At 37.2% G+C, this 23,927-nt stretch overlaps 1 protein-coding gene across 1 annotated transcript; it reads left to right on the forward strand.

The window, feature by feature from the left end:
* The first annotated feature begins 3,617 nt into the window (after positions 1-3,617).
* LOC140168449 (actin-related protein 3-like) lies at positions 3,618-23,627 on the forward strand. Its single transcript, XM_072191848.1, is given in 13 exon segments — positions 3,618-3,775; positions 9,445-9,500; positions 10,453-10,577; positions 11,719-11,829; positions 12,529-12,556; positions 12,559-12,623; positions 13,259-13,366; positions 17,232-17,375; positions 18,310-18,483; positions 19,506-19,598; positions 20,242-20,367; positions 21,435-21,518; positions 23,254-23,627. Coding segments are annotated over 13 exon segments (1,254 nt in total). The 5' UTR covers positions 3,618-3,731; the 3' UTR covers positions 23,350-23,627.
* Positions 23,628-23,927: the final 300 nt, after the last annotated feature.

Genomic DNA, 23,927 nt, shown 5'->3' on the forward strand with positions numbered 1-23,927 from the left:
ATGATGGGAACACTTAAGGGCTGGGGTATGAACGTTTGGACAGTATTTATTTTGGGACATCAGAGCACATCAGACATATCGAATTGCATTCTAAATACGAAGAATGTCATTCTGATATCAAATAATTTTGATTTTTTGAAATTCGAAATTTAATACACATTTTATGGCAAATCATTAAACATTGATATTTAACAGTACTTGAAGTAAACTTTATAAATCTGATAATTTATACTTAAAGTGTATGTAGGTGGGATGAAAAGCCGACGATCAATTGAAAATTTTGACCTTTTGTATTGAAGATATGGATTTTTCCCCAAAACACCAAAAAAAATTAGGTATTTTTGGGAAACAAATCCATATCTTCAATATGAAAGGTCAAAATTTTCAATTGACCGTCGGCTTTTCCTCCCTGCTACATACACTTTAAGAATATATCATTAGATTTACATAATTTACTTCGAGGACTGTTATATATCAAAAATTTGAAAAATATCAAATTTTTATAATTTGTCATAAAATTTGTATTATATTGTGATTTTCAAAAAATGAAAATTATTTGATATCAGAAAGACATGCTTCGTATGCAGAATGCAATTCGATAGGTCCGAGGTGCTCTAATGTCCCACAAAAAAAATACTGTCGAAACGCAATAAACGCTCATTTTAGATCCCTTAAGGTTTTGACAAAAACCACAATCAGAGCATATACAGAGGAGTATTTTGCAGCTATGAAGCTCACACAGCTCTTATGATGCTATTTACTCAACCGTGTAGTGTTAGGACTGTGTAGACTCAATTCACTGCTTGCTTGGAAGCTCTTGGACGAAAATCAGCTGTATCGAGGTGGAAACTGTGCATATAGGTGGTTTATAAGAGAATCGTTTTTCATACAAACCTTTCCGCGTGCAACGGTATTTATAATTAGGCCTAACGATGTCTATTATGAATCTATGATGTGCAAAGGGGTCGGGAAGGGGGGGGGGGTGTTTTGTTTTATAGGCATATATGCTTAATTATTAGACTGAGTAAATTAACAGCTATTAACTATGGCATGTCAAATTTGATCATGATGACTGACCGAAATTAGTATAGATTTTTCATGAGAAAGCACTGAAAGTTTTCTCTCTCTACTCTCTATGGAAATATCTAATCACTGAATAGGTGAAAAAAAAACCCATTTCACTTCGTAGTAGGCATCGAACTCTGTCCTTTCTTTGACTTTCTTGATATCAAAATTAAAAAAAGCTTATTGAAATTCAGTCAACTGCAAATGTATCTAGGCCCGGGGGGCACTTCAATTTGAAATGGATATAGGTGTAGGGCTGGCACTTTCGCACTAAGGGGCATTCGGTGAGAGCAAAATGTAAAAAATATGGGTCATGATTGGGTGAGAGCATGGTTTTTGTCATTCGGTGAGAGCAAAATGTAAAAAATATGGGGTCATTGGGTGAGAACATGGCCTTTTTATTAAATGGAATCTTTGGGTCAGACCCTGCTTTGGGTGAGAACCGAAACAGCGCCATAGAAACCTCGAAAATCGAATTTCTAGTTCTAAATGTTCAAAAAGTTCAAATTTCTTTGTTTTTTCAAAATAAGTACCCGGTAACAAAATCAGTGATAAATGAAAGTTGCTGTTCAAATTGAACTTGTTAGGGTCTTTGGGAGACAGATCAAATGGTAAAGGGTCTTCGGGTGACAGAGCATGTGTTCGTAAAAAATATGGGGTCTTTGGGTGACAGCGATGCTGAAAAAGGGGTCAACATCCCTACATAGGGGAGAGCGGGGAGTGTTCGCCCTAGGGGCAGGTTCGCCCCCTTGTTTCTCAGCACTACGGCTATCGGGGATGGAATTTGGTGATGGCAAAATTAGGTGACATATAGGTCATTATAAACTACTCATATTAGCTACGCGACATATTGGGACGTGTTCATCGAACTGCAGCCAAAACAAAAAAATTACACCAAAACGTAATTTTGTTTCTTGCATTCATAATGTTGTATTATCATAGGCCTATTATCATTGATACATACATAGGCCTACAGATGGTTTTAATGGAAATCTGTATTGGGAACATTATGGGATTTGTCAAAGATTTAATGCAGTTATAAACTCCTTATTCGATTTGTGTTTTGCATACCCTGGAGAAAATACAAAAATGTGCACAAGGGGCACGTTCGCCCTTTTGAGGATGCATGTTCGCCCTATATCTTCCCCGGGCGGACTTACCCCAAACTGGAGGGCGGACCCAGGCGGCACAGGACATCCCATCGTGTTGACAAAATAATACTAAATTTAGGCAAAGTAGATTTTGGGCCCTGTACAAACCTATGCAATATATCCGCTAAAAGTTCGTTTTTAGCCATAACTTGTGTCGATCAAATTCTTTTAAACCAGATATCCATGGGAGATAAAAATTAATACAGAGAAAGTAAAATGTATTTAAAAGGAATCTACCCGGCGCACAAGATGTGCACTGAGTAGATTTTGAGTAAAAACCCGTCAAATTTTGACTTTCGCGCGTTTTTTAAAAATCCCTTAATTTGCTCTCTGCTACTAGCTACCGGTATGTAAAGCACCTGCCATAATAAGCGTATTACGTATCGTTATTTCTATGCTGTGTAAGAGTCGGATATTTGCGATTCGTCATCCTGGATTGCAGCAACCCAGCTGGGCGGACCCGTCCCATCAGCGTATTATGCAACTTATGATAATTAAACCATTATATTATACAAGGTAAAACTACTGAAAAGCATGTTTTTTAAAGTTATGTGGTATCGGTATTAGGCCTACTCATACCACCGTTTATGTCCTAATCCATAATCTCCCCGAAGTTGTCAAACATGATACGTTAACTTTGGACCCTTACATTTTACCCTGACCCGACCCCTGCAACAAATTTAGTGACTCCCCAGAAGAGAATGAATGCCTCTTGCTAAATGTTTGCATTGAATAATTTATATGTTATTTTTATGCAATGTTTAAACCTTTTTTGTGATTAGGGTGAACTTACCCCACCATATGGGCGAACCTGCCCCAATATGGGACAAGTTCGCCACTTTGCAAAACCTTTTTCTTTGCTCTATCCTTTTGCTATTGTACATGTTGTAATTGTTCTGGGGACTGTGGCCATAGGGCTTTCACATGGGCTAATCAGGTCATCCCTAACCTTAAAATTCATATCGCTAGGCTGGTCAGAAAAAAATAGGGCGAACACTCCCCGCTCTCCCCTACGCGTCACCTCCAAAGTTGGAGTGCCCTCCCCCCCCCCCCCCCCCCAGTATCTAAGGATAATAGGCTGATAACGTCAAAATGGTCTGAAAAATGAAATGACCCATTGACAAAGTTGTGATAGCACCATCTAAAATAAAAATAAAACACCCCTATTTTGATAAATGAACGAGTCTAATTACCAGCTACCCTATTTGTAGGAGTCCCAATGTTATTTTTACACACATTTAAAGAAAATTAAATAGTTGTAGGAAATTATAGAAATTTTTATACATTTAAATATTATTATACTTATATTAAACATATTTTTATTGGAATCGTAGTAGATATTCAAAATATAAAAATAAAATCTTGGTAGCTGAAATAGAGGGTACATGGTATTTCCTCCACGGCCATTTTCGCATGTCCTGCCACTTACTTCCTGTGCGAACTTGTAAGACACCTCGCATTTGCCAAGCAGTTTATAAAAATTTGGAATATTTGTAAACAACAACATCAATCGAGATGGCAGGCAGGCTACCTGCGTGTGTTATAGACCCAGGAACAGGGTAAGTTTTTCTGAGTAAGATTGCGATTTCGATCAAACTTTGCGAGTGTTGTATGGGCGTGTACAGATTGTGTATAGAGCAGACAGCTTTGCTGTGGATTTTACTTCCTGTTTCGGAAGGGTGTTTTCTAACCAAGTTTTACTGTAGATATGCCTTGAATAAAGCCACTTTGTCGCCAGATTGAAGTAGGAAACATTCTTAACTATACATTGAGAAGTGAAAATGAGCTTGGTAATGTCCGCAATCCATTGTCCGACATTCAAAACAAGACCAGCCAGAGTCTGAGTAGACGTCTAAAACTCAAAATTGCCTGTCAAAATCAAGCCTACCCTAGACCCTACATTGTACAATGTAGTATCATAATGAATGCATTTGCATGCATGGCTCATATAATTTTTTTCAGAATTCCTTTTACAAATTAAGCGTACTGTTAACCGTCCAGCGCGTAGTATTTTCCACAACTTCCTATCTGCACGCTTGACGTCGCACGCTTTACATGTAGACGCGATCGTTAACGCATAAAAGGGAACTTTGCAACAGATTTATAATCATATGATATCATATAATGATTAATGTACATGTATGTACGTGTGCCCCGGGACGTGTGCAACAATAGTATTGACAGAATATACTTTCCATACAGTGAACAGAAATTTATGACAAGATGCAGTTGTACATACAGTACATGTAGTAAAATATTTTACTTGGCCTATTAATATACCGTAATAAATTATCTGGCCTTGTTACACTCAGCAGGAAGTGATTTTTGTAACTTTGTTTTGAGATGAAAAATCTGAACTTCAAATCACTTTTTTAGTTTTTTGCCATTTTTGCTGGCAAAAACTGTTATTGCCAAGCGGTTAAAACTGTGCTTTTTTCCACCTGCGGCAAAAACCTGTGAACCCTGGTACTTTTCAATGGATTTGTCAGGCAAATGATATCTTCGTACCGACGGCAAAGTGTGTATTTGTGAATGTACATTACGGACATTAAGGGATCTAAAATGAGCGTTTATTGCTTTTCGACAGTATTTTTGTGGGACATGAGAGCACCTCAGACCTATCGAATTGCATTCTGAATACTGAAGCATGTCTTTCTGATATCAAATAATTTTCATTTTTGAAAATCATAATATAATACAAATTTTATGACAAATTATAAAAATTGATATTTTTCAAATTTTTGATATATTTATAACAGTCCTCGAGTAAATTATATAAATCTAATGACATATTCTTAAAGTGTATGTAGCAGGGAGGAAAAGCCGACGGTCAATTGAAAATTTTTACCTTTCATATTGAAGATATGGATTTTTTTCCCAAAAAGACCTAATTTATTTTGGTGTTTTGGGAAAAAATCCATATCTTCTATAATGAAAAGGTGAAAATTTTCAATTGATCGTCGGGTTTTCATCCCACCTACATACACTTTAAGTATAAATCATCAGATTTATAAAGTTTACTTCAAGTACTGATAAATATCAAAATATCAATTTTTAATGATTTGCCATAAAATGTGTATTAAATTATGCAATTTCAAAAATTCAAAATTATTTGATATCAGAATGACATTCTTCGTATTCAGAATGCAATTCGATATGTCTGATGTGCTCTAATGTCCCAAAATAAATACTGTCCAAACGCTCATACCCCAGCCCTTAAACACATATATAAACACATACACAGCACCTGTTGGAACTCCCGGTCGGAGCTTGGATTTTCAGTTATTGGAACTGGACAAGATGTAAAAATTTGACTCGGATCAGCAGAGGTCAAAAAAGCAATCCGTCCTCGGTCGACTCATAACGCATGCATGCGCATTCCAATACACAAGAAACCTACATGTAGTTGGTGTACGTACCACCTCTTTCCTATTCTGGCCTGGAGGACACTTTTTTTTGTCCTTCAAATCGATTCAATCTAAGTCCTGGCTTGAACAATTTTGTTGATCCCCCCTCATGCCCTAAATTTTGTTCACTTTTCCCCCTAATGCCCCCCCCCCTCCGCCCAAAAGACTCCTGGCACCTCCACTGGGTAGTGCGCAAAGTGTTGATGAAATAAAATTTATATAAAATATGGGCACAATTTTGTAATGAAAATTGAAACGCTAGAAAATAACGAAATAGTTCAGTTGCCTGATGACATTATTAATGGTTTACTACTTGTAATGTAAACCATGACCAGCAGGGCTGGTAGCAATTTGATATGCACAACAGAGGTGGGTGGACAAGGCATAGCCAGAGGGGTGTCTTTAGGGTGTCCAAAATGGTCAAAAATATCTTACCGGTATTCTACAAAATCAGGGTGTCCACTTCCTATTCACTCCATTATAGAAATCAGAATTTTAGGGTACACGTACAAATTGAAAACGGGCGTTTTTTTTGCGTCCAAATGACACCTGGTCCCCCCCTCTGGCTATGCCTTGTGGGTGGTCAAGACTTTACAGAGAACAGAAAAACTTAAATTAAATGGAGAAGCCAAAAAAAAAGCAAAAACATCCCAGCACCCTAACGCTTCAAACCTTGGCTAAAGTGACAAATGCCCTTGTCTTTGCCAGTACTTGTGGCGTAACCAGTGTGGGGGGGGGGGGCAGGGCAAGCTGCCCCATTGATACAAAAAAGATGGGAAGAAGAGCAAGAAAAAGGGAAGGGGAAGGAGAGAAAAAAAGGGAAAGAAAGAGGGAAGAAGAGAAAGGGGAAGGAAGAAGATAAAAAGGAAAGAGGAAACTAGAGGAAAGGGGAAGGAAGAGAAAAGGAAAGAAAAAGAGGGAAGAAGAGAAAGCAGGCATGAGAATTTCCAGTCAAAACTCTGGAACCAGTCTTTTTTGATGTCAAAATTCCCGCAGTTTTATTTATTTTCAGCCCATTTTCAGGTGTTTTTGGCCAATTTTATGTGCTTTTCCGGACTTTTTCATAAATGCGTAGTCCCATGCCTGAGAAAGGGAAAGAAGAAAAAAGGGAAGAATTTTAGTGTTAGCTTATAAATCTATACTGCTTTTATTTTTTTGCTTCTAATTTGCCAAAAACAAGGAGCTTCCGGTGGTCCCTGGACCCCACCCGTTTAACGCTTGGTGGCAAGCCGCTCACACATAAATACTACAATTTTTGATCAGAAATTGGGAATGGTCAGGTCTGGTTAGGGCTCATATTGAAATACCCTACCACGCTTTCACACAGAAAGAAGGCAGGATTCCCCTCGCTAAGCCCGCGCCTCAGGAAAGCTCGGTCATAAACGGATGGATTATATGCATCAGTGATACACCCTGCCTTTTGAAGTGGTCTGGTGACAAGGATTATAATAAAAGTTTATCAAAGACTGGCAATTTTATTGATTGTTGAACTAATCGGCTCATCGCACAACCCAGGAAAGCACGCTCCTAATTTAAGTGGCTAATTGCAGTGTTATAATCACACAGGATTTTAACAAAAGAAGGCTAGCACAGGAAAGTTGCAGGATGGCGCACACCTTCCTGTGTAAGGGAATTTCAATATGAGCCCTTATGCCACTGCTCATTGACATCAAATTAGTGAAAGCTTACAATGTAATATAGTAACATTGTAAGTTTAAGAAAATAAATTCCTATTGTGCAGCTGTTGTTGAGCTGTATCACCAGGCTTGATGATCACATCACATTATGTGGGCAGACAGGGTTAATTGTTTTCATGGCAGTGTGTAGGCGTGATATATGATTGGGTCTAAAAAACACTAGCTAGTGTTTGGCACATTATGTACAAACTGAGCATTTATACATGTACCAGCTTTTCTTTCCTATTTGCATGCCTTGTTTTTTTCATATTGTAGGTTTAAAAAAAAAAAATATTGCTCTTCAGGCTTTGAGTTTAAAAAAATTGAGGTGTGTGATAAAGAGCACACCTCAAGCTTTTGAGGAGTGCAATTTTGTGAATGATGAGTGTGGGTGATTCATGTGCACTGCATGTGTAATCTAAAGATTAGGCCCTTCGCACTTGATTATTAGTTTCCTGTTTACCGCCCGCGTCCAAAATTTAAAATCTGAAAATAATTTATTATTTTATTTTTATTTCTAATTTTCTCCTTTAAAATAACTTTCAACTACTTCTATTTGTCATTTTCTGACTTTAATAATAAAAATTATAATATCAACAATAATGATGAATGAACAAAGAGTACAACTCCACCTTCACTTATTTATAAGGCTCTCATTTTCGGGAAATTCGGCTCCCGGGTACCCGAACTTTTTTTCGAGCGGGTACCCGGGTACCCGAAATTTCAAACAAAAAAAATTCAATGCATTTTGATATCATTAATAGAGTATGACATGAAAACTATGTATCAATTTTCAGAATAAAAACACAAAACAATGTGCAAAATTCAATTTTTTTTTTTTAGGTCAACCATGATCCTAGCATTTAGGTCTAGGTCCAGAGACACTACAAAACCGGAAAAACTTTGAAAAAAAATTTAAAAAAACATTTTTTTTTTTTTTTTTAAATTTCGGTACCGGGCAGGGAATTTCCTGCCGGGTAATAGGATTGTCGGGCGGGACTCGAATTCCCGGGACTCACTCAGAGCCTTACTTATTTATAAAATCAAATATTGTTGTGAAATAATTAAATGCCCGCTCTAGTCAAAATGAGTCAATAGTTGCTTGTAATAGTTCAAACTAAATAAAGAAAATGAAAGATAATTAAAAATTAAAAGTCACCTCATCCCTTTTTCAAAATCTTTAACAGGAAACCAATATCAAGTGCGAAGGGCCTTTTAAGGAGTACGATAAATTGCACTCCTTGTGATCATTGAAGGAGTGCGGAGGAGTGCAACTGCAACTGCAATCGCACTAACTGCAATTGCACTCGCACTCCTCAAAACTCATAAAATAAATGGTTACAAGTGCAATCACCCAGCCAGGATTTCCAAATTAAATTCTATTCAAGGGAACCTTTTTGTTTAAATATATTCAAAATATCAGATTTTGTCACAGTAACTACATCACCCAAACCATGATTTTTGCAGGGGGTACGGAAATATTAGTTCAGTTGGGTCAATGGTGTAGAAATAAGAATTTAAAAAAATTTAACATTGAGGGTGTCCTCCTCAGCAAACGTTACAGTATGACTTTAAGTTGACAGATTTCATCTTGTCACTCATGGGCCAATGAAAATGGAAATGAAGGATCAATGGTTGGTAATGTCCATGTCCAACTGAGATGGAAATACCATTTTTCGTCTCAGACGGCCAATAGGAGCCTACTCAAATTCATGTAAGCTATGCTAAAAGAAACCCAACAAAATGCAATTAAAAAACAACAACAAATACTGGTGATAAACAAAAAGTGACATTTGTGGCAATAATTGCATGCAGTTCAAACAAATGTTACTTACAGGCAACAAAAAATGTGGTGGACAATCAAAAATATGTGACCCCCAGTCAGAACTCTTGCCCTCCCCCCTCCCTGTTTCTTCCAGTAAAAACCCAAAATTGCAAAAATTAAAAATGTCCACTTTTTGCAGCAATTTTGTTCTATAATTGTTTATTTTTCCCCCTGAAATTCACTTTCTCCCCACAATGCCCCCGAAAAAAATTCCTGGCCCCGCCACTGCATTTGAGATCACATGGTCTGTTGGACATTTTTCCCTATTCCAAACCTGAACAATAATATAATGGAAACCTTTATTTTCTATTCTTTGGCAGGTATACTAAATTAGGCTTTGCTGGAAACACAGAACCTCAGTTTATCATTCCATCAGGTAAGTAAGTCTGTTATTAATTACACTTCCATGACAAAAGGAGCCAACTGACTTTAAACATAGGCCTATATCGATGTTTTTGAGATATTGGGGAAAAAACCTGTGACTAGTCTCCATAGACTTGTACAGGATGACCCATTTTGAGTGGGATATTTTTCTGGTTTCTGGGTGAGATACTGGTTTGCGTGGACATCTAAGATGTTACTACCCTTATACAACCTACGGTAATAACTCAATTTCACCCAAATGCAGGGCCTAGATTTCGACGATTCTCGAAAGATTAGGTTTGCGAGAATCAACTTCTCATTGTACCATACAGTAAGTGCAGTGACTAGGATGGATTTTGATTCTCCCAAACCAAGACGAAATCGTGGCCCAGAAATGTCAGTTGGTTCCTTTTGTCATGGTGGAATAACAGAGAAGATATCTCATATATTCTTCCCAGAATCCTTTGCAACATGATATATATCGCCTCACTTCATCAAATGACGCTCCCATTACTTTGTACATCAAATCAGTACAGAAAATTGAAGTGGAAGAATGCTTTGTGGGAAGTGTTAGATATCGCTCTGACCTGAAAAGTGCACCTTTTTGTTGATGGTGTGGGGGTGTGTACATTGAAACCCCTGGTTGGGGTCTGACTATTAATTTAGGGCGCTCTTCCACTGGTATTATCTAGGACAGCTCCAGTGATACCTCATTTCTTTGACTGGGCCTTTGGATGCATTTCAATGCATTTTACTTTGAAAAGTCAATACATTTGTATATAACAGGGCTACAGTGCTAGTTTTAATGCCCCTTCATTGAGCATATTTAAAGCCTATCCTAACCCAGAGAATTATGCAGAATGTGTCACTGGAGTTGGAACATGTGTTGTGAACTGGGGTATCCAACAGGGTGGCGCCTCGGCAATGATTGTCTTGTTAAAAGACTATTCTTGTTTTTGATACAGCTATTGCCATCAAGGAGTCAGCAAAAGTGGGTGACCAATCACAGAGGAGGTTAGGCAAAGGTGTGGAAGATCTTGACTTTTTCATAGGAGACGAAGCAGTGGATAAACCAAATTATGCATGCAAAGTAAGTTGCTAGGGAAGAATAAAAATTCCTTTAAAAAAGGAATGGGGTGCCAATGGGAGCTTTGATGTGATGTGCTGAAACCTTCTGTATATTTTACCATTCTGAAATATAACATTCTCAACAAGTGATAATACTGAACTCAAATTTGCTACCATATTGCAAAGCAAAGGAAGAAAAGGAGATATGAAACCTGTTCTTGCAAAATGAGCGTAAAGTTTCTGGGAAGAAATGGAGATATAGATGGATGGCTCATTGAACATGCCAGAAATCAAGAGAAAACAAAAGTGATATATTGACTTTTGAACATTAAGTGAAGGGGCAACCCTGAATGTGACACTTTCATCTCATTTTGTGGGAACAGGTCTCACATTGAACAGGCTAGAAAACAACATTTAGACTATCTGATGTAGTTGTGGATAAGTATGAGTTACTATATGGCCAAAAAAAATGAGTATAAACTATTTTTGAAATTTTTTAGAATTTTTAAGTGCTATTTAAAACAACTACCGTAACCACCCGGGTATAAGCCCACCTTTGGCTATAAGCCCACCCCCTATTTTTCAAAACATTCTGGGAACAAGAGTGCACTCAGGTATAAGCCCAGTACTAAATTTTGGCCAAGTTTGTATATCAAATCAATGCTTTGCTCTCATATTTAAGAACAAATATAAAAAATATCAGTTGATAATTAACATTCTACACATATAATTTTAAGAAATAGTCATAGATGATAGAAATTACTGGTACATTGGGCATATACAAATGCGGGGTGATTGTTCTGATTTTTAAATTCAAGCACTAGCCCTTCCCCGGTTATAAGCCCACCCCCATTTTTTAAGTGAAATCTGCCACCTAGGGGGGTGGGCTTATACCCGAGTGGTTACGGTATTAACTGTATTAAATGTGTGTAATGGACGAAATATAATCATTCGGTGAAAGATGGATTGTTTCATTCCATGAGGCGGTAGATGTATTGTTCCTTTCCATTTGCCGTTCCACCTTGTGGAATGGAACAATCCATCTTTCACCTCATGATTATTTTTCAGCCATCACATTTATAAACAGTCAATATTTGTGTACTATATCATCACTTTAATTTAACCATTAACCACATACATTTGTATCTTGGTTTGATTTCTAGTATCCAATCCGTCATGGTATTGTGGAAGACTGGGACCTTATGGAAAGATTTTTGGAACAAACTATATTTAAATACCTTAGGGCAGAACCAGAGGATCACTATTTTCTATTGGTAAGTCAACCTTTCCCAGAATCCTTTGCAACATGATGCATCCCCTTCCCAGAATCCTTTGCAACATTTACATCCCCTCGTCTCATCAATTGACACTCCCATTATATTTTTGTACATGTTCCCTTTCTTTTCATTTTAAGAATAGGTCGCCAGTTTTGTACGAAATAGGCAGGAGCTCTGGGTAATTTCCTGCAGAACCTGCAAATTGCTCCTTGGTCTTCATGACCAGAGGCAACTTTTTATTAACAATTCCCCAGGTTACTGAGGCACAATCATCTTTAGAGCAGCATAATATTCATTTTTGCTCTGCATTTGCCCCAGAGTGATATGAAAGTCTCAGACACGTAAACCAGGGGCCTTTTTCAAAAGAAGTCCCCCCCCGCTTCAGAAGATCTTATCAGGGCTGGAAAAAGTGCACAATTTCTCGGGAACATATTTAAGATTTACCCCCATTTCCCACTATTCCTTTAGTAATTCTTTATTTAGAACTCAAAAATTTCCTTCCAAATTACAAAATTTCCCCGACCAGGTTCCCAAGTTCCCTATTTTTTCAGATATGAATCTTATTGTGACCTGTGCTTTGAATACTCTACCGGCATAAACCAATTCAACTACACTAAAAAAACACAGGCACAGGGTATTCCAATCTATGTGTTATTAATCGATGATTTCATCTTATTTATAACCTTTGACCTACAGACAGAGCCACCGTTGAATACACCAGAGAATAGGAGTACACAGCTGAGATCATGTTTGAATCCTTCAATGTGCCAGGACTATACATAGCAGTTCAAGTGCAGTGCAGTTTATCCATTTTTCAATTCTATGAGCATTGGGTGATCCTTCATGTAATATTTTGTCGTTAAGAAAGTTTAAGCTAATCCTAACCTTAACCCTAACCCTAATTGTAACTGTGACTTACGCTGTGGATGTATACGCATACATGGTCTGCCTTTTAATCGCTGTCGTAGTGCACGCTAGAATATGACCGCTTTCTAGGTTAACTGCATCACGCTTTTTTTTTATGAACCACTTATCGAAATGATCACAACACGAAGCCTATGATATATAAAAATTCGGAACAGGTGTATGAGTCCAGGCTTGGAGCAGTAACCAATGGTTACTAACATGCACTATGAGTATGACAGCGAATAAACAACTTGGGCAGAAAAGTGATATTTTTTATAATTACACTATTTTGTGGTAATAGAATAGAAATAAAGGATGCAGCATTATCCTTTGCACCCAAGTAATGTGTCTTCAGCAGTAAAAATGTTTAAATAATAGGTTGGGCTGCGCCTTGCCCATTAGTTATGTTTTTACCATCTCGGACACATTATTTTGGTGTAAAAGATACTTCATTTCCCTTTATTTCTAGTAAATTGAATAAACAAGTTGCTTGTATTTCTTTCTTTTCTTGCCTCTGTAGGCTGTACTAGCATTGGCAGCTTCATGGACATCGAGGCAAGTAGGAGAAAGGACGTTGACGGGCACAGTCATAGACAGTGGCGACGGTGTAACTCATGTGATACCTGTGGTAAGGAGAATGAACATTTATATAAAAATGGTTTGAAAAGTAATTAATATCGTATTATTCATAATAAACATCCCCAGGGCGTGAGATTTTTCAAAGGGGGCAAGGGATTTGGCAGCCAGCCATGTAGGGAGTGTTTTACACACCTAAATTTGCAAATACACACCCAGTTTAAGGCAAAAATAAAATTGAGCCTAAAATGGTGTATTTCATTGTACAACACACTTTCGGGTTCCAATCCAAGATAGCAGCAGCACCCACGACAGCTCATGACAAACATCATGTTATTTGTAATTACCTCAAAAGTGCATTTTTATGCAAAAATGTGATTTACTATGGCAATGAAGTTGGTGGAAGTTGAGATTTTGTCCATGCAATTCGATATTGGACATGCATGCAGCTTTTAGCTTAGTCACATGATATGGCATTGAAATTTCGGCATTTCGATCACTTTTTCATTGAAAAAATGATGGAGGTGTTTATTTGGAATATATGGTAAGTTGTATAATTTGTAAACGGCCTGGTTCAGTAAAACTTGGCCGTTAACTTACAACAGTCGCTTTGAGAAAACTTGAAGAAAAAAAAAGAAGGCATGAGAATTTTCCTATTTAAATTAAACAGAAATTCCTGTTTGTTTGTTTTTGTTGCCCAACATTATTTTTTTTTATTTAGCCTATGTTTGAGCATTCTTGCTAGATTTCGTGCTTTTTTCTGAAATTGTAATGTATTCTCACCAGTTAAAATTTAAAATGCTGCCCTTCTTTAAAACAGTTTTTTAAAAGTAGTGACAGTCAATGATTTGCAGCAAAATTAGATTCTAACCTAGAAATTGTATCTCAACTATCGACATCTGATAATACTTGCATGATGTTTTGCAGAGCTAAAGCATTATTCTCAAAACATGCAATCATTCCCACACAATGTTGTGATAATATGTTGAATATGTAGACACAATTCAGGATTAATTTGTTACATCCTAAGCAAGCCATCACTATGCACGGTAGTCACAATAATAAGTGCTATTTATAGAAAATGAAGTTCTCTGTTCTCTAATTTTTGTGAGTGTATTTCTTGCTCTCACTAGGATCCACAACATGCTCAGGGCACAGTCTTTAACTCCAATACATTTGTACTTGCATTTAATGACCTTTGAAATTTTTAGTACAGAAACTCATACTCTACAATTTTTAGTACAGAAACTCATACTCTGCAACTTGAGATCAAATTTAGCACAATGGTTGTTTAATTGAGGTTATTGAACTATACCATTGGGATGAGGCCATTTGTCCATAGTGTCTTTGCCAATTTTGGACTACTTCGCTTGTTTTTATAATTTGTGATTTTGAGGTTTCTAACATATACCTATACATAAGAGAACATATTTCCAGGTTCTCATTTTCGAGGTAGCTGTGCTGAGTGTGAAAAGCACAAAAAATAATATTCCGGGAAAATTTCCACGTTTATGTTAACGTTATGAACCAAAATGATCTTATTTTTGATGGCATAGTTCATAACCCATATTCAACAATCATAGCTCAACATTTGATCTCAAGTTGTGGGGTATGAGGTTTTGTATCCAAGCATTCAAAGGTCACAGTGCACAAATATATTGGGGTCATCATAATATTAGTTTTCCAATGATATCATGTTGTCCGAGCAATATATATGCCCTTTAACATCATTAGTTAAATATTAAGCATTAAAATCCTTGAACACCTATTGGCATAAAGGTGTATACTATGTTAAAGGTGTTGCTAGCTATCCACACCCTACAGTCACTCCTGTACGTGTATCTGTATGCCAGCAAGTATTTCCTCATGCAACTTCCTGACTGAGGAACTCAGTACAGTTTCATTCTTTGACACATAAACATATTAATATGGAGGGTTTAGAAAAACCCACAGCACAAAATTTACAATGGATATGAAAGTACATGTGTACTCTAAGAGGGCTAATTTTTGTGAGAGTAATTTTTCATGCTTTGCTGACTTTAGACTACTTCGCTTGTGTTTAAATTTGCTTTGAATTTTCTTACATGACCCATGTAAAAGAACACATCACACATTTTAATTTTTGCGGTCGAAAAGCGTAAAAATTAATGTTTTGCACAAATTTCCAGTATTTGTTTTGTGAAGTTTTAATTTTCACACTTTTTGTAGTTAATTTAAAAACCTGTGAATTTTAAAACCTGTGAAATTTAAAACCTGTGAATTTTAAAAAGTGGGAACTTGTGAATTTTAAAGCCTGCAAAAATATTTTGTACTTATTTATGTGTACAGCTGTTTACAATTGAAACTGCAACAGAAACTCACAAACTGTTTTGAACAGTTCATGAAAAGCATGAAAATTAATACTGCTAAAATATCCTGCTACAAAATGTATACAGTATAATTAAAATTGAAAATTTAGTACAAATTAAATGTATACTCAGAGGTGTTAGTCTTCCGGAAATGTGGCCAAAAAAAAAAAATTCCGGAAATGTAAAAAAAAAAAAAAAAAAAATTTAATTTTTAATTTTTTTTTTACATTTCGCATTGGATGAAGATAATTAAGTCATAAAAGAGCCAAAAATTTTTTTGAGGAGGGTGATACCCTGCAGCCTAATCCCCAGACAAGCTCCCGTGCCCTTCTGGAAATTTGGCGAGTTGCTCGCCTTTGGCTCGCATGTTTTTCAGGGAGTGGATCATTACCTCACTTACACCTCTGTACACTACAAATGCAATTCACCTGCTGTTGCCAGTGGAATGTGGGGACATATGAATGCACAATTGCACATATGATATGCACAATTCTACTCATATATGGCGAGTTGTATGTGATTTCGCTGTCCTTTAATTGTCCCGGCTGAATGTTATTAGTAATTGTGTCAAATCCTTTATGCTGGGAGATATCACCTATTTTGTATTCTATTACCTCCACGACCCATTATTCAAAATCGCGCACTGTGATTTGTTAAAACGCTGTCACGTGAGAGCCCATTATTCTGCAATAATGGGTCAAGCGCTGTAACACATTCTATGCACAGCATTACGCTTGGTTACGCGTGCAATATTTCCGCGATACTCACTGTCACTTACGCGTACGCGCTCCACCTTGAAGTAAACAACTTAAAATTTGTGTGCCAAAAAATGATATTTTCTCTTTAAATCGCACTATTTTCTGGTAATAGAATAGAAATAAAGGCGCAGCATTATCCTTTACATCGCAAATAATGTGTCCTCGGCAGTAAAACGTTTAAATAATGGGTTCGCTGCGCCTCACCCATTATTTACGTTTTACTGCCTCGACACATTATTTGGGTGTAAAAGATAATGCATTACCCTTTATTTCTTAAATATGTTGTCATTTAACTTTGCAGGCTGAGGATTTTGTGACTGGTAGTTTTATCAAACATTTTCTTGGTCGGGCTGATGTCACACAAGGGAAGTCGCCTTGAAAAACCAGAGGTCCCCTTCGTTGAGCTGGTTGCTATGCTCACTTGAGCAAAGGGGACAATGTTCCCGGATGTCTGACCGAGTGAATCCCGACCGCTGACAGATATATTACCTATTTCAAAATGTGTTGTCTTTTATCTTTACAGGCTGAGGGTTACGTGATTGGTAGTTGTATCAAACATATCCCCATCACTGGCAGGGATATCACCTATTTCATAATGTGTTGTCTTTTATCTTTACAGGGTGAGGGTTACGTGATTGGTAGTTGTATCAAACATATCCCCAGTGCTGGCAGGGATATCACCTATTTCATAATGTGTTGTCTTTTATCTTTACAGGCTGAGGGTTACGTGATTGGTAGTTGTATCAAACATATCCCCATTGCTGGCAGGGATATCACCTATTTCATAATGTGTTGTCTTTTATCTTTACAGGCTGAGGGTTACGTGATTGGTAGTTGTATCAAACATATCCCTATTGCTGGCAGGGATATCACCTATTTCATACAGCAGCTGTTGAGGGAAAGGGAAGTTGGCATTCCACCAGAACAATCGCTTGAAACCGCCAAAGCTATCAAGGTAAAGTTAATTTTTTATTACTTTGTGGTCCGGGTACGCACTGGTTAATTGCGATCGCGTAGAAGTGACAAGGTCACCTACTACGCGCCGCGCCGCGCCGACGACCAATGGGTCAACCGGCTTGTTGTCAAGTGCGTTGATCAGCCAATCAGCGTGATTGTTTATTTCTTCTGTGTGTACGCTCGTCTACACTTGGCGCACGGCTCGGACCTCCTAAATAAACTTTAGGAGGAAAAATATTTTCAGTGTTCGGTTTTTGTCATCAAAGTAGCAAAAACTGGCAAAAGCGGGTTTTGCCTGGTTTGAAATTCCAAAACTCAAATATGGACTACATGTACCCATTTTATTACAAAAGACCAGAATCCCTTATTCAATGGTGAAAATCCTCATTATTGGCCTGAAAAGACAATGAAATTTAGCATGTCATTATTGTGTGGCTATACACAGAAAGGTGTGTGCATTTTTAAATGTTTGCATCATCATCAAACACACTTGTAGGTCAGCTACTATATTAGGCTATTTCAGTTGAAATCCATACACCTACAGAAAACATGACCTTAATCTCCCACACCAGGGGTGAAGATATCAAATTGGTGTCATCTATTCAGGTAACCCCATTTGAAATTCACACACCCGGTATGGAAGATTAAGGCTATGTCTTCCATAGGAGGTGTATGGTTTTAACCGGAATAGGCAGGCATGAGAATTTTTTAGTTTTAAAACTGAATTCAGTTTTTTTTAGTCAAAATTTCCACAACTTTATTTAATTTCAGCCTATTTTTGGTACTTTTTGCCCAATTTCACACGCATTTTCAAGTGTAATCTCATGCCTGAATAGGGCAATCATAAATATTTTAATACAGTTTATTTAGATAAATTTATACAGTATTCATGCCTAAAGACAAAATCTTGTTTTTGTTTTCCAATAATTCAGGAACGTTGGGGTTACATATGCCCTGATATAGCCAAAGAGTTCCACAAATACGACACTGACTCAGCCAAGTGGATTAAGAAGTATGACGGCGTCAATGCAATCACCAAGAAACCTTTCTCTGTAGATGTCGGATATGAACGATTCTTGGGACCAGAAATATTTTTCCATCCAGAAGTAAGTAATAGACCCTATGTCATAAACCAAGTGGTAAGGTATAAGAATAGACCTTTTCAAACTGAGCATGAAATAATTTCCCTATCGCGTGCGCATAAAAGTACCTCTTCAGCATCATGTATACAGTGTGAAATTCCAATGTGTAACAGGCATGATAAACTATGATGAACTTTTGACGGCCAATTATGGGTGAGAGATTTATTTATTTATTCTTTCTTTAACCAGGGTAGCCCCTTCAGTAACTGGTACTGATCTCCAAGGGGGCCCTGAGTGACAATTTACAGCACACAATATAATGATAGAAGTTGATAACAATTAAAAGCAATGTATGGAAGCAAAAGTTACATGAATACAGTATTTACATTGTACATCAGGTCAAGTAATAATTACATAAAACAGTAGAATAACATTGTACATTGTACAAGTTTTACAATCAAATAGGGAGTAAAAGACAAAAAAATTATATAAATTTGTGGAATTCAATAAATCAAATACATTTTTTGTAATTAAGTCAAATCACAATTTTGAAATACAGTTTTTAAAAGTATGAACGGTCATAGAATCAAAGTTTCCACGGATGTCTTGGGGGAGTCTATTCCAAGCATAACATGATCTGTAGTGAAAAGTTCTTTTACCAGGATTTATGTTCCATTTTGGAATGACAAGAGAATTGAAAGTTTGGCTTCTAGTACCATGAGTATGAAGAGATTGCATATAAGAAAATTGAGAAAATAAATATGATGGTGCATTATGGGTAAGACACTTGAACACAATAATCAAAAGTTGTTTCTCCCATCTTGTATGAAGTTTATCCCAGTTAAGAGAATCCATCATGTCTTTAATAGGTGTTCTTATATCCGCTGATAAAAGAATACGAGCAAGTCTATTATGAAGTACTTGAAGTGAAGTTTAAAGAGAGCTTTTGCCAAGGATACTCAATGTGCAGTGCACAGTGATATGGATTGGGTGAAAACATCTTCAACTATAACTATATAACTATTTGTGTATGTATGCTTTGTCAGTTTTCCAACCCAGATTTCACCACACCAATCTCTATCACAGTGGATGATGTCATACAGAACTGTCCAATTGATGTTAGAAGACCACTATATAAAGTAAGCTTTTGTTTTCTCAGTTTATTTGATTTTAATGAGTGGGTTTGCTATTGCAATTTGCCACATTTGGGGCCAGATTTACCTTTTATTATAGGACCCTGAGCCAGGCTCAATTTTAAATTAAGTACCCAGGGAAAACTTGCAAGAGCCGAGTATGGACTGGAAACCAAATGCATGGAAAGTCATCTGGAAATGACCGGGACTTGAACCTGGGACCTTAGTGGTGCAAAGCCCTATGATATAATACCACTGCCCTAGGTTTGTGTGGTACAATTTTAATTGTCACTGTTATTTTAGTTAAAGCCACACATAAAAATAACAGATGTGGAAATAGGAGTATAAACTGTTCTTAGTCAGATATTGCCTTTATGGCAACTTTACTAAGTATTGTTGTAGATGTAGATGTGACCAGTTGATACCAGTTGTAGTCCTACTAATGCATTGCATATTGGATGGCGTAGGGGAAAGTTAGCCTGTATTTGCAAGACTGTCCATGCCTTGAAGGTGAGGTGAAAGAAACCTACCCATGTTACTCTCTGGCCATGGTCTGGCCTGATGTCTGATCTTTCCCTTATTAACATTGTAGAAATGTTAATCTACAAGAATCCATTTTATCATGTTTTTCACTCATTTGTATTTTCAGAACATTGTATTATCAGGTGGTTCAACAATGTTCAGGGATTTCGGAAGACGCTTGCAACGTGATGTGAAACGACTAGTCGATGCTAGGCTTAAAGTTAGTGAAGAATTAAGCGGTGGACGCATCAAGGTATGATACAATTATATCAAAGGGTTAGGCTTAAAAAAGATAATTGTTTGATTGGCGTAACATAAAAAAAAAAAATTAGGGTAAGTCGGTTAGCAATTAAAATTTTTTTTTTTTTGCACACATTTTAAGCGGTAAATTGTGTATGATAAAGAACTTGGAACTTTTTGTTCCTTTTTTTTTTTTTTTTTTTTTTTTTTTTTTTTTTTTGGCAAAAAAAAATTCGAAAAATATCTAGAGTTGAGCCTGTTTTTAGGGTCTGTCGGGTTACGCCAATCAATAAAATTTTAGGCCTTAGTGCAAGGAAGCCTTATCTGCAATAGCTGGCCCAAAGACATTTGACAATTTCTGCATTCTATGTATTATGATGCCTGACCCTACTATGTGTTGTATTATGATATGACACCTGGCAGCTATACAGATAGGGCTTTCTTGCCCTCCTCCTATTGCACAACCAGATTTTATTTGTAACATTTAAAGTACTGTGCACTGGGCTATTCCATAAATCCATACACCACCTATGGGAGACGACCTTAATCTGCCACACAGGAGTGTGAATTTTAAATGGGGTTACCTTAATGGGTAATTCCATTTGAAATCTACACCCCCTGTGTGTGAGATTAAGGTCATATCTTCCATATGGGGCCTAGGGGGTGTATGGATTTCAATTGGAATAGCTTATTGGATCAGATCAGGTGACATTAATTCTTCCCAGGTGTGAGTTCTTTTATTACTCTTTTTCCAAGTGAAGATATCTTACCTTTCCCAGAATCCTTTGCAACATGAAGTATCACCTCATTACATCAAATGATTCTCCCACTACTTTGTACAGATACCCTTTTGTTTGAGAATAGACTGGCTAAACATGGGTCGATAGTCAAGAAATAAACATTTTCCGAGATCTGGATGATTTATCACTATCGACTCATGTTGCACTAGATAGCAAATCAGTACAGACAATTGAAATGAAAGAAATGCATTATGGGAAGTGTAAGATATCTTTTCTGGCTCATTGCCAAGTGATAGAGAAATGGAATGAATGCTATTATTATGTTATTCTTCTATTGCAGCCTAAGCCTATTGAGACATCTGTGATCTCTCATCATATGCAACGCTATGCTGTATGGTTTGGAGGCAGTATGTTGGCATCAACGGTAAGTTTCACAGAGGGTGCACGTTCCCCCACCCCCATCAATTTGAAAATTGTGACCATCCAGCACAACTGAGCCCTGATATTCAACCAAAATATTCTGCTTGAAATTAGCTTTAAAATGATTTATATCATGTCTATAGTACTTGACATTTAAGTAGTGAAAAATCAATAAAACAGTCAATAAATCCTTTGTTTCCTATTGTTTATTGTTAAGTTCAATGGAGCATATCTCAATAGTGGCACTGGCGACATCCGGGCTCAGTTGTGGAGGATGGTCACAATTATGAAAATCCCATTGGAAAATTGATGAAAAATGGCTTGTGTTCCCACAGTCATTCTCGATGCCCCTATCCCTCCCCCACCCCGTGCAAAGGGGAGGGGGCACAGCTCTTTCCCCTCCACATGTGTCAGTCAGTCTGGGGGAATGCTACCCAATTACAGGGAGCAAAGTGATCTGAAATGTTTTTGAGCAGTCAGGGGAATTGAGCCACTGATTCTCTATACATATCAAATACTAATACCTCCACCCCTCTCTTGACCTACCCCCATCCTCTCTTTTGACCTACCCCCATCCCCTCTTTTGACCTACCCCCTCTCTTGCCCTACCCCCCATCATGCATACCACTTGAAAATTTGATTTCAAACATTTTAAACAACTTTTCTGGATAAGATGTGACAGTATCAGGTCTCAAATTTTAATTTTTGGCGCACCCATTGAACCTGTCATGAAGTTGGGAAATTGATTTTGAGTTGAAGTACAAAATGTACATGAAAGTGGTATTTGTATGTGCATGATAGAGTGAACTTCAACCAACCATAAATCTGCTTATGGATATCGTATGCAGTCAAAATGATATAAATTTATTGACATATTCTTTCTATATGTGAAGTAAAACAAAACCCAGAGTTTAATAATGCCGCCCTCCATGAGCGACACTCAAGCATGGCAGAGTTGGTACTCTTTATGTCTAGTCTCTTTGGTAATATTCCAATGTTATAATCTCAGGGATGCCAGTCTTCAGGCAATTGTCCTGATTTCCTACTTTTTTTTACTCCAAATTTCCACACTTTTAATTCATTTTCAGCCTGTTTTAAGGCCTTATAGTCCAAATATGCACACTTTTTCTGGCTTTTCCTGCAAAGTCACTTCTGGCCACTGATATCCCTGTAATTTAAGACCAAATCAAAAAGACTAGTTTGCATCCGACATCAGGGCAAAGGCGTGGCATGATTGCTTGCTGACCTGCACAGTACGGTATTTTCGGTCTGGTTGACAGGGCATCATACGCAAACTAGTCTTTTTAAAGGGGCATTTCGTGATCCACAGCCTCATCCCCCCACTTTTCTCAAAAAAGTTGAGATTTTTGTATCACTGGACACCTCTGGCTACATAATGTTTATGTACAAAATATTTCTTGCAGATTAATTCGTTTAGCAAAGATATCGTGAAATTTGAATTTCGTTCTGGTGCACCAGAACGAAATTACAACGTATTGTCTATGGAGCAGTGTAATACACATAATCATGCATAACTCGCAAACGCAATATCGGAATCAACTGAAATTTTGGGAATATGCTTTTTTCGTGGATATGTACTGCAAAATGTCATAAAAAGTGGATGCTAGGATCACGAAATACTCCTTTAATTCGGTCTTGAATTATAGAGGTGAAACATTTCCCTTTGAATCCATATCCTAATAATTAAAACATGTTTCTCTTGTTTCTTTGTATTCTAGCCTGAGTTCTACCAAGTATGTCACACAAAGGCCGATTATGATGAACACGGTCCTAGCATCTGTCGACACAACCCAGTGTTTGGTACCATGACATAAATAACAACAACACAACAATAGCCATCTGCATACATGTTCAAGGAAAATCCTACTGTTGGAGAAGAAAGTGCATGTTTAATTGTACCAGAGTTGGTAAAATGTAGTCCAAATGAAGTCAAAGTTTCAAAATTGTACTTACAAAGGAAATGATCATATTCAAGTTGGAGATCGACATACATGCTTCAATAACAATCAATCGTACTGCAATACAATTTTTTTTTAAATTCCTTTTTTTGGTGAAAGATTACTTTTACAAATGCGTTCTCTTATTAACATTTGCCAAAGTGGGTGCGGCTCAATATTATTTTTGACTTCCGCAGCTTGAGCAGCCAGTCATACTGCTGCTTGCATGCGCAGCTTAAAGTTAGATTATTTTGAGCGTAAAAGGAATCGTGCTATTTTAGTACACTATTCACCATGGCAGAAAGGTGTTTTTGACCAAATTTGACTATCATAGGCCTACTTGAGTGTCCCTCGGCCATACTCAGTAAGGAATAACTAGTATGAACATTTAGGCTATTCCAGTTGAAATGCACACGCCCCATATGAAAGGCATGACCATAATCTACAACACAGGG

The sequence above is a fragment of the Amphiura filiformis genome, chromosome 13 (assembly GCF_039555335.1).
Source record: "Amphiura filiformis chromosome 13, Afil_fr2py, whole genome shotgun sequence".
Classification (NCBI taxonomy): Eukaryota; Metazoa; Echinodermata; class Ophiuroidea; order Amphilepidida; family Amphiuridae; genus Amphiura; species Amphiura filiformis.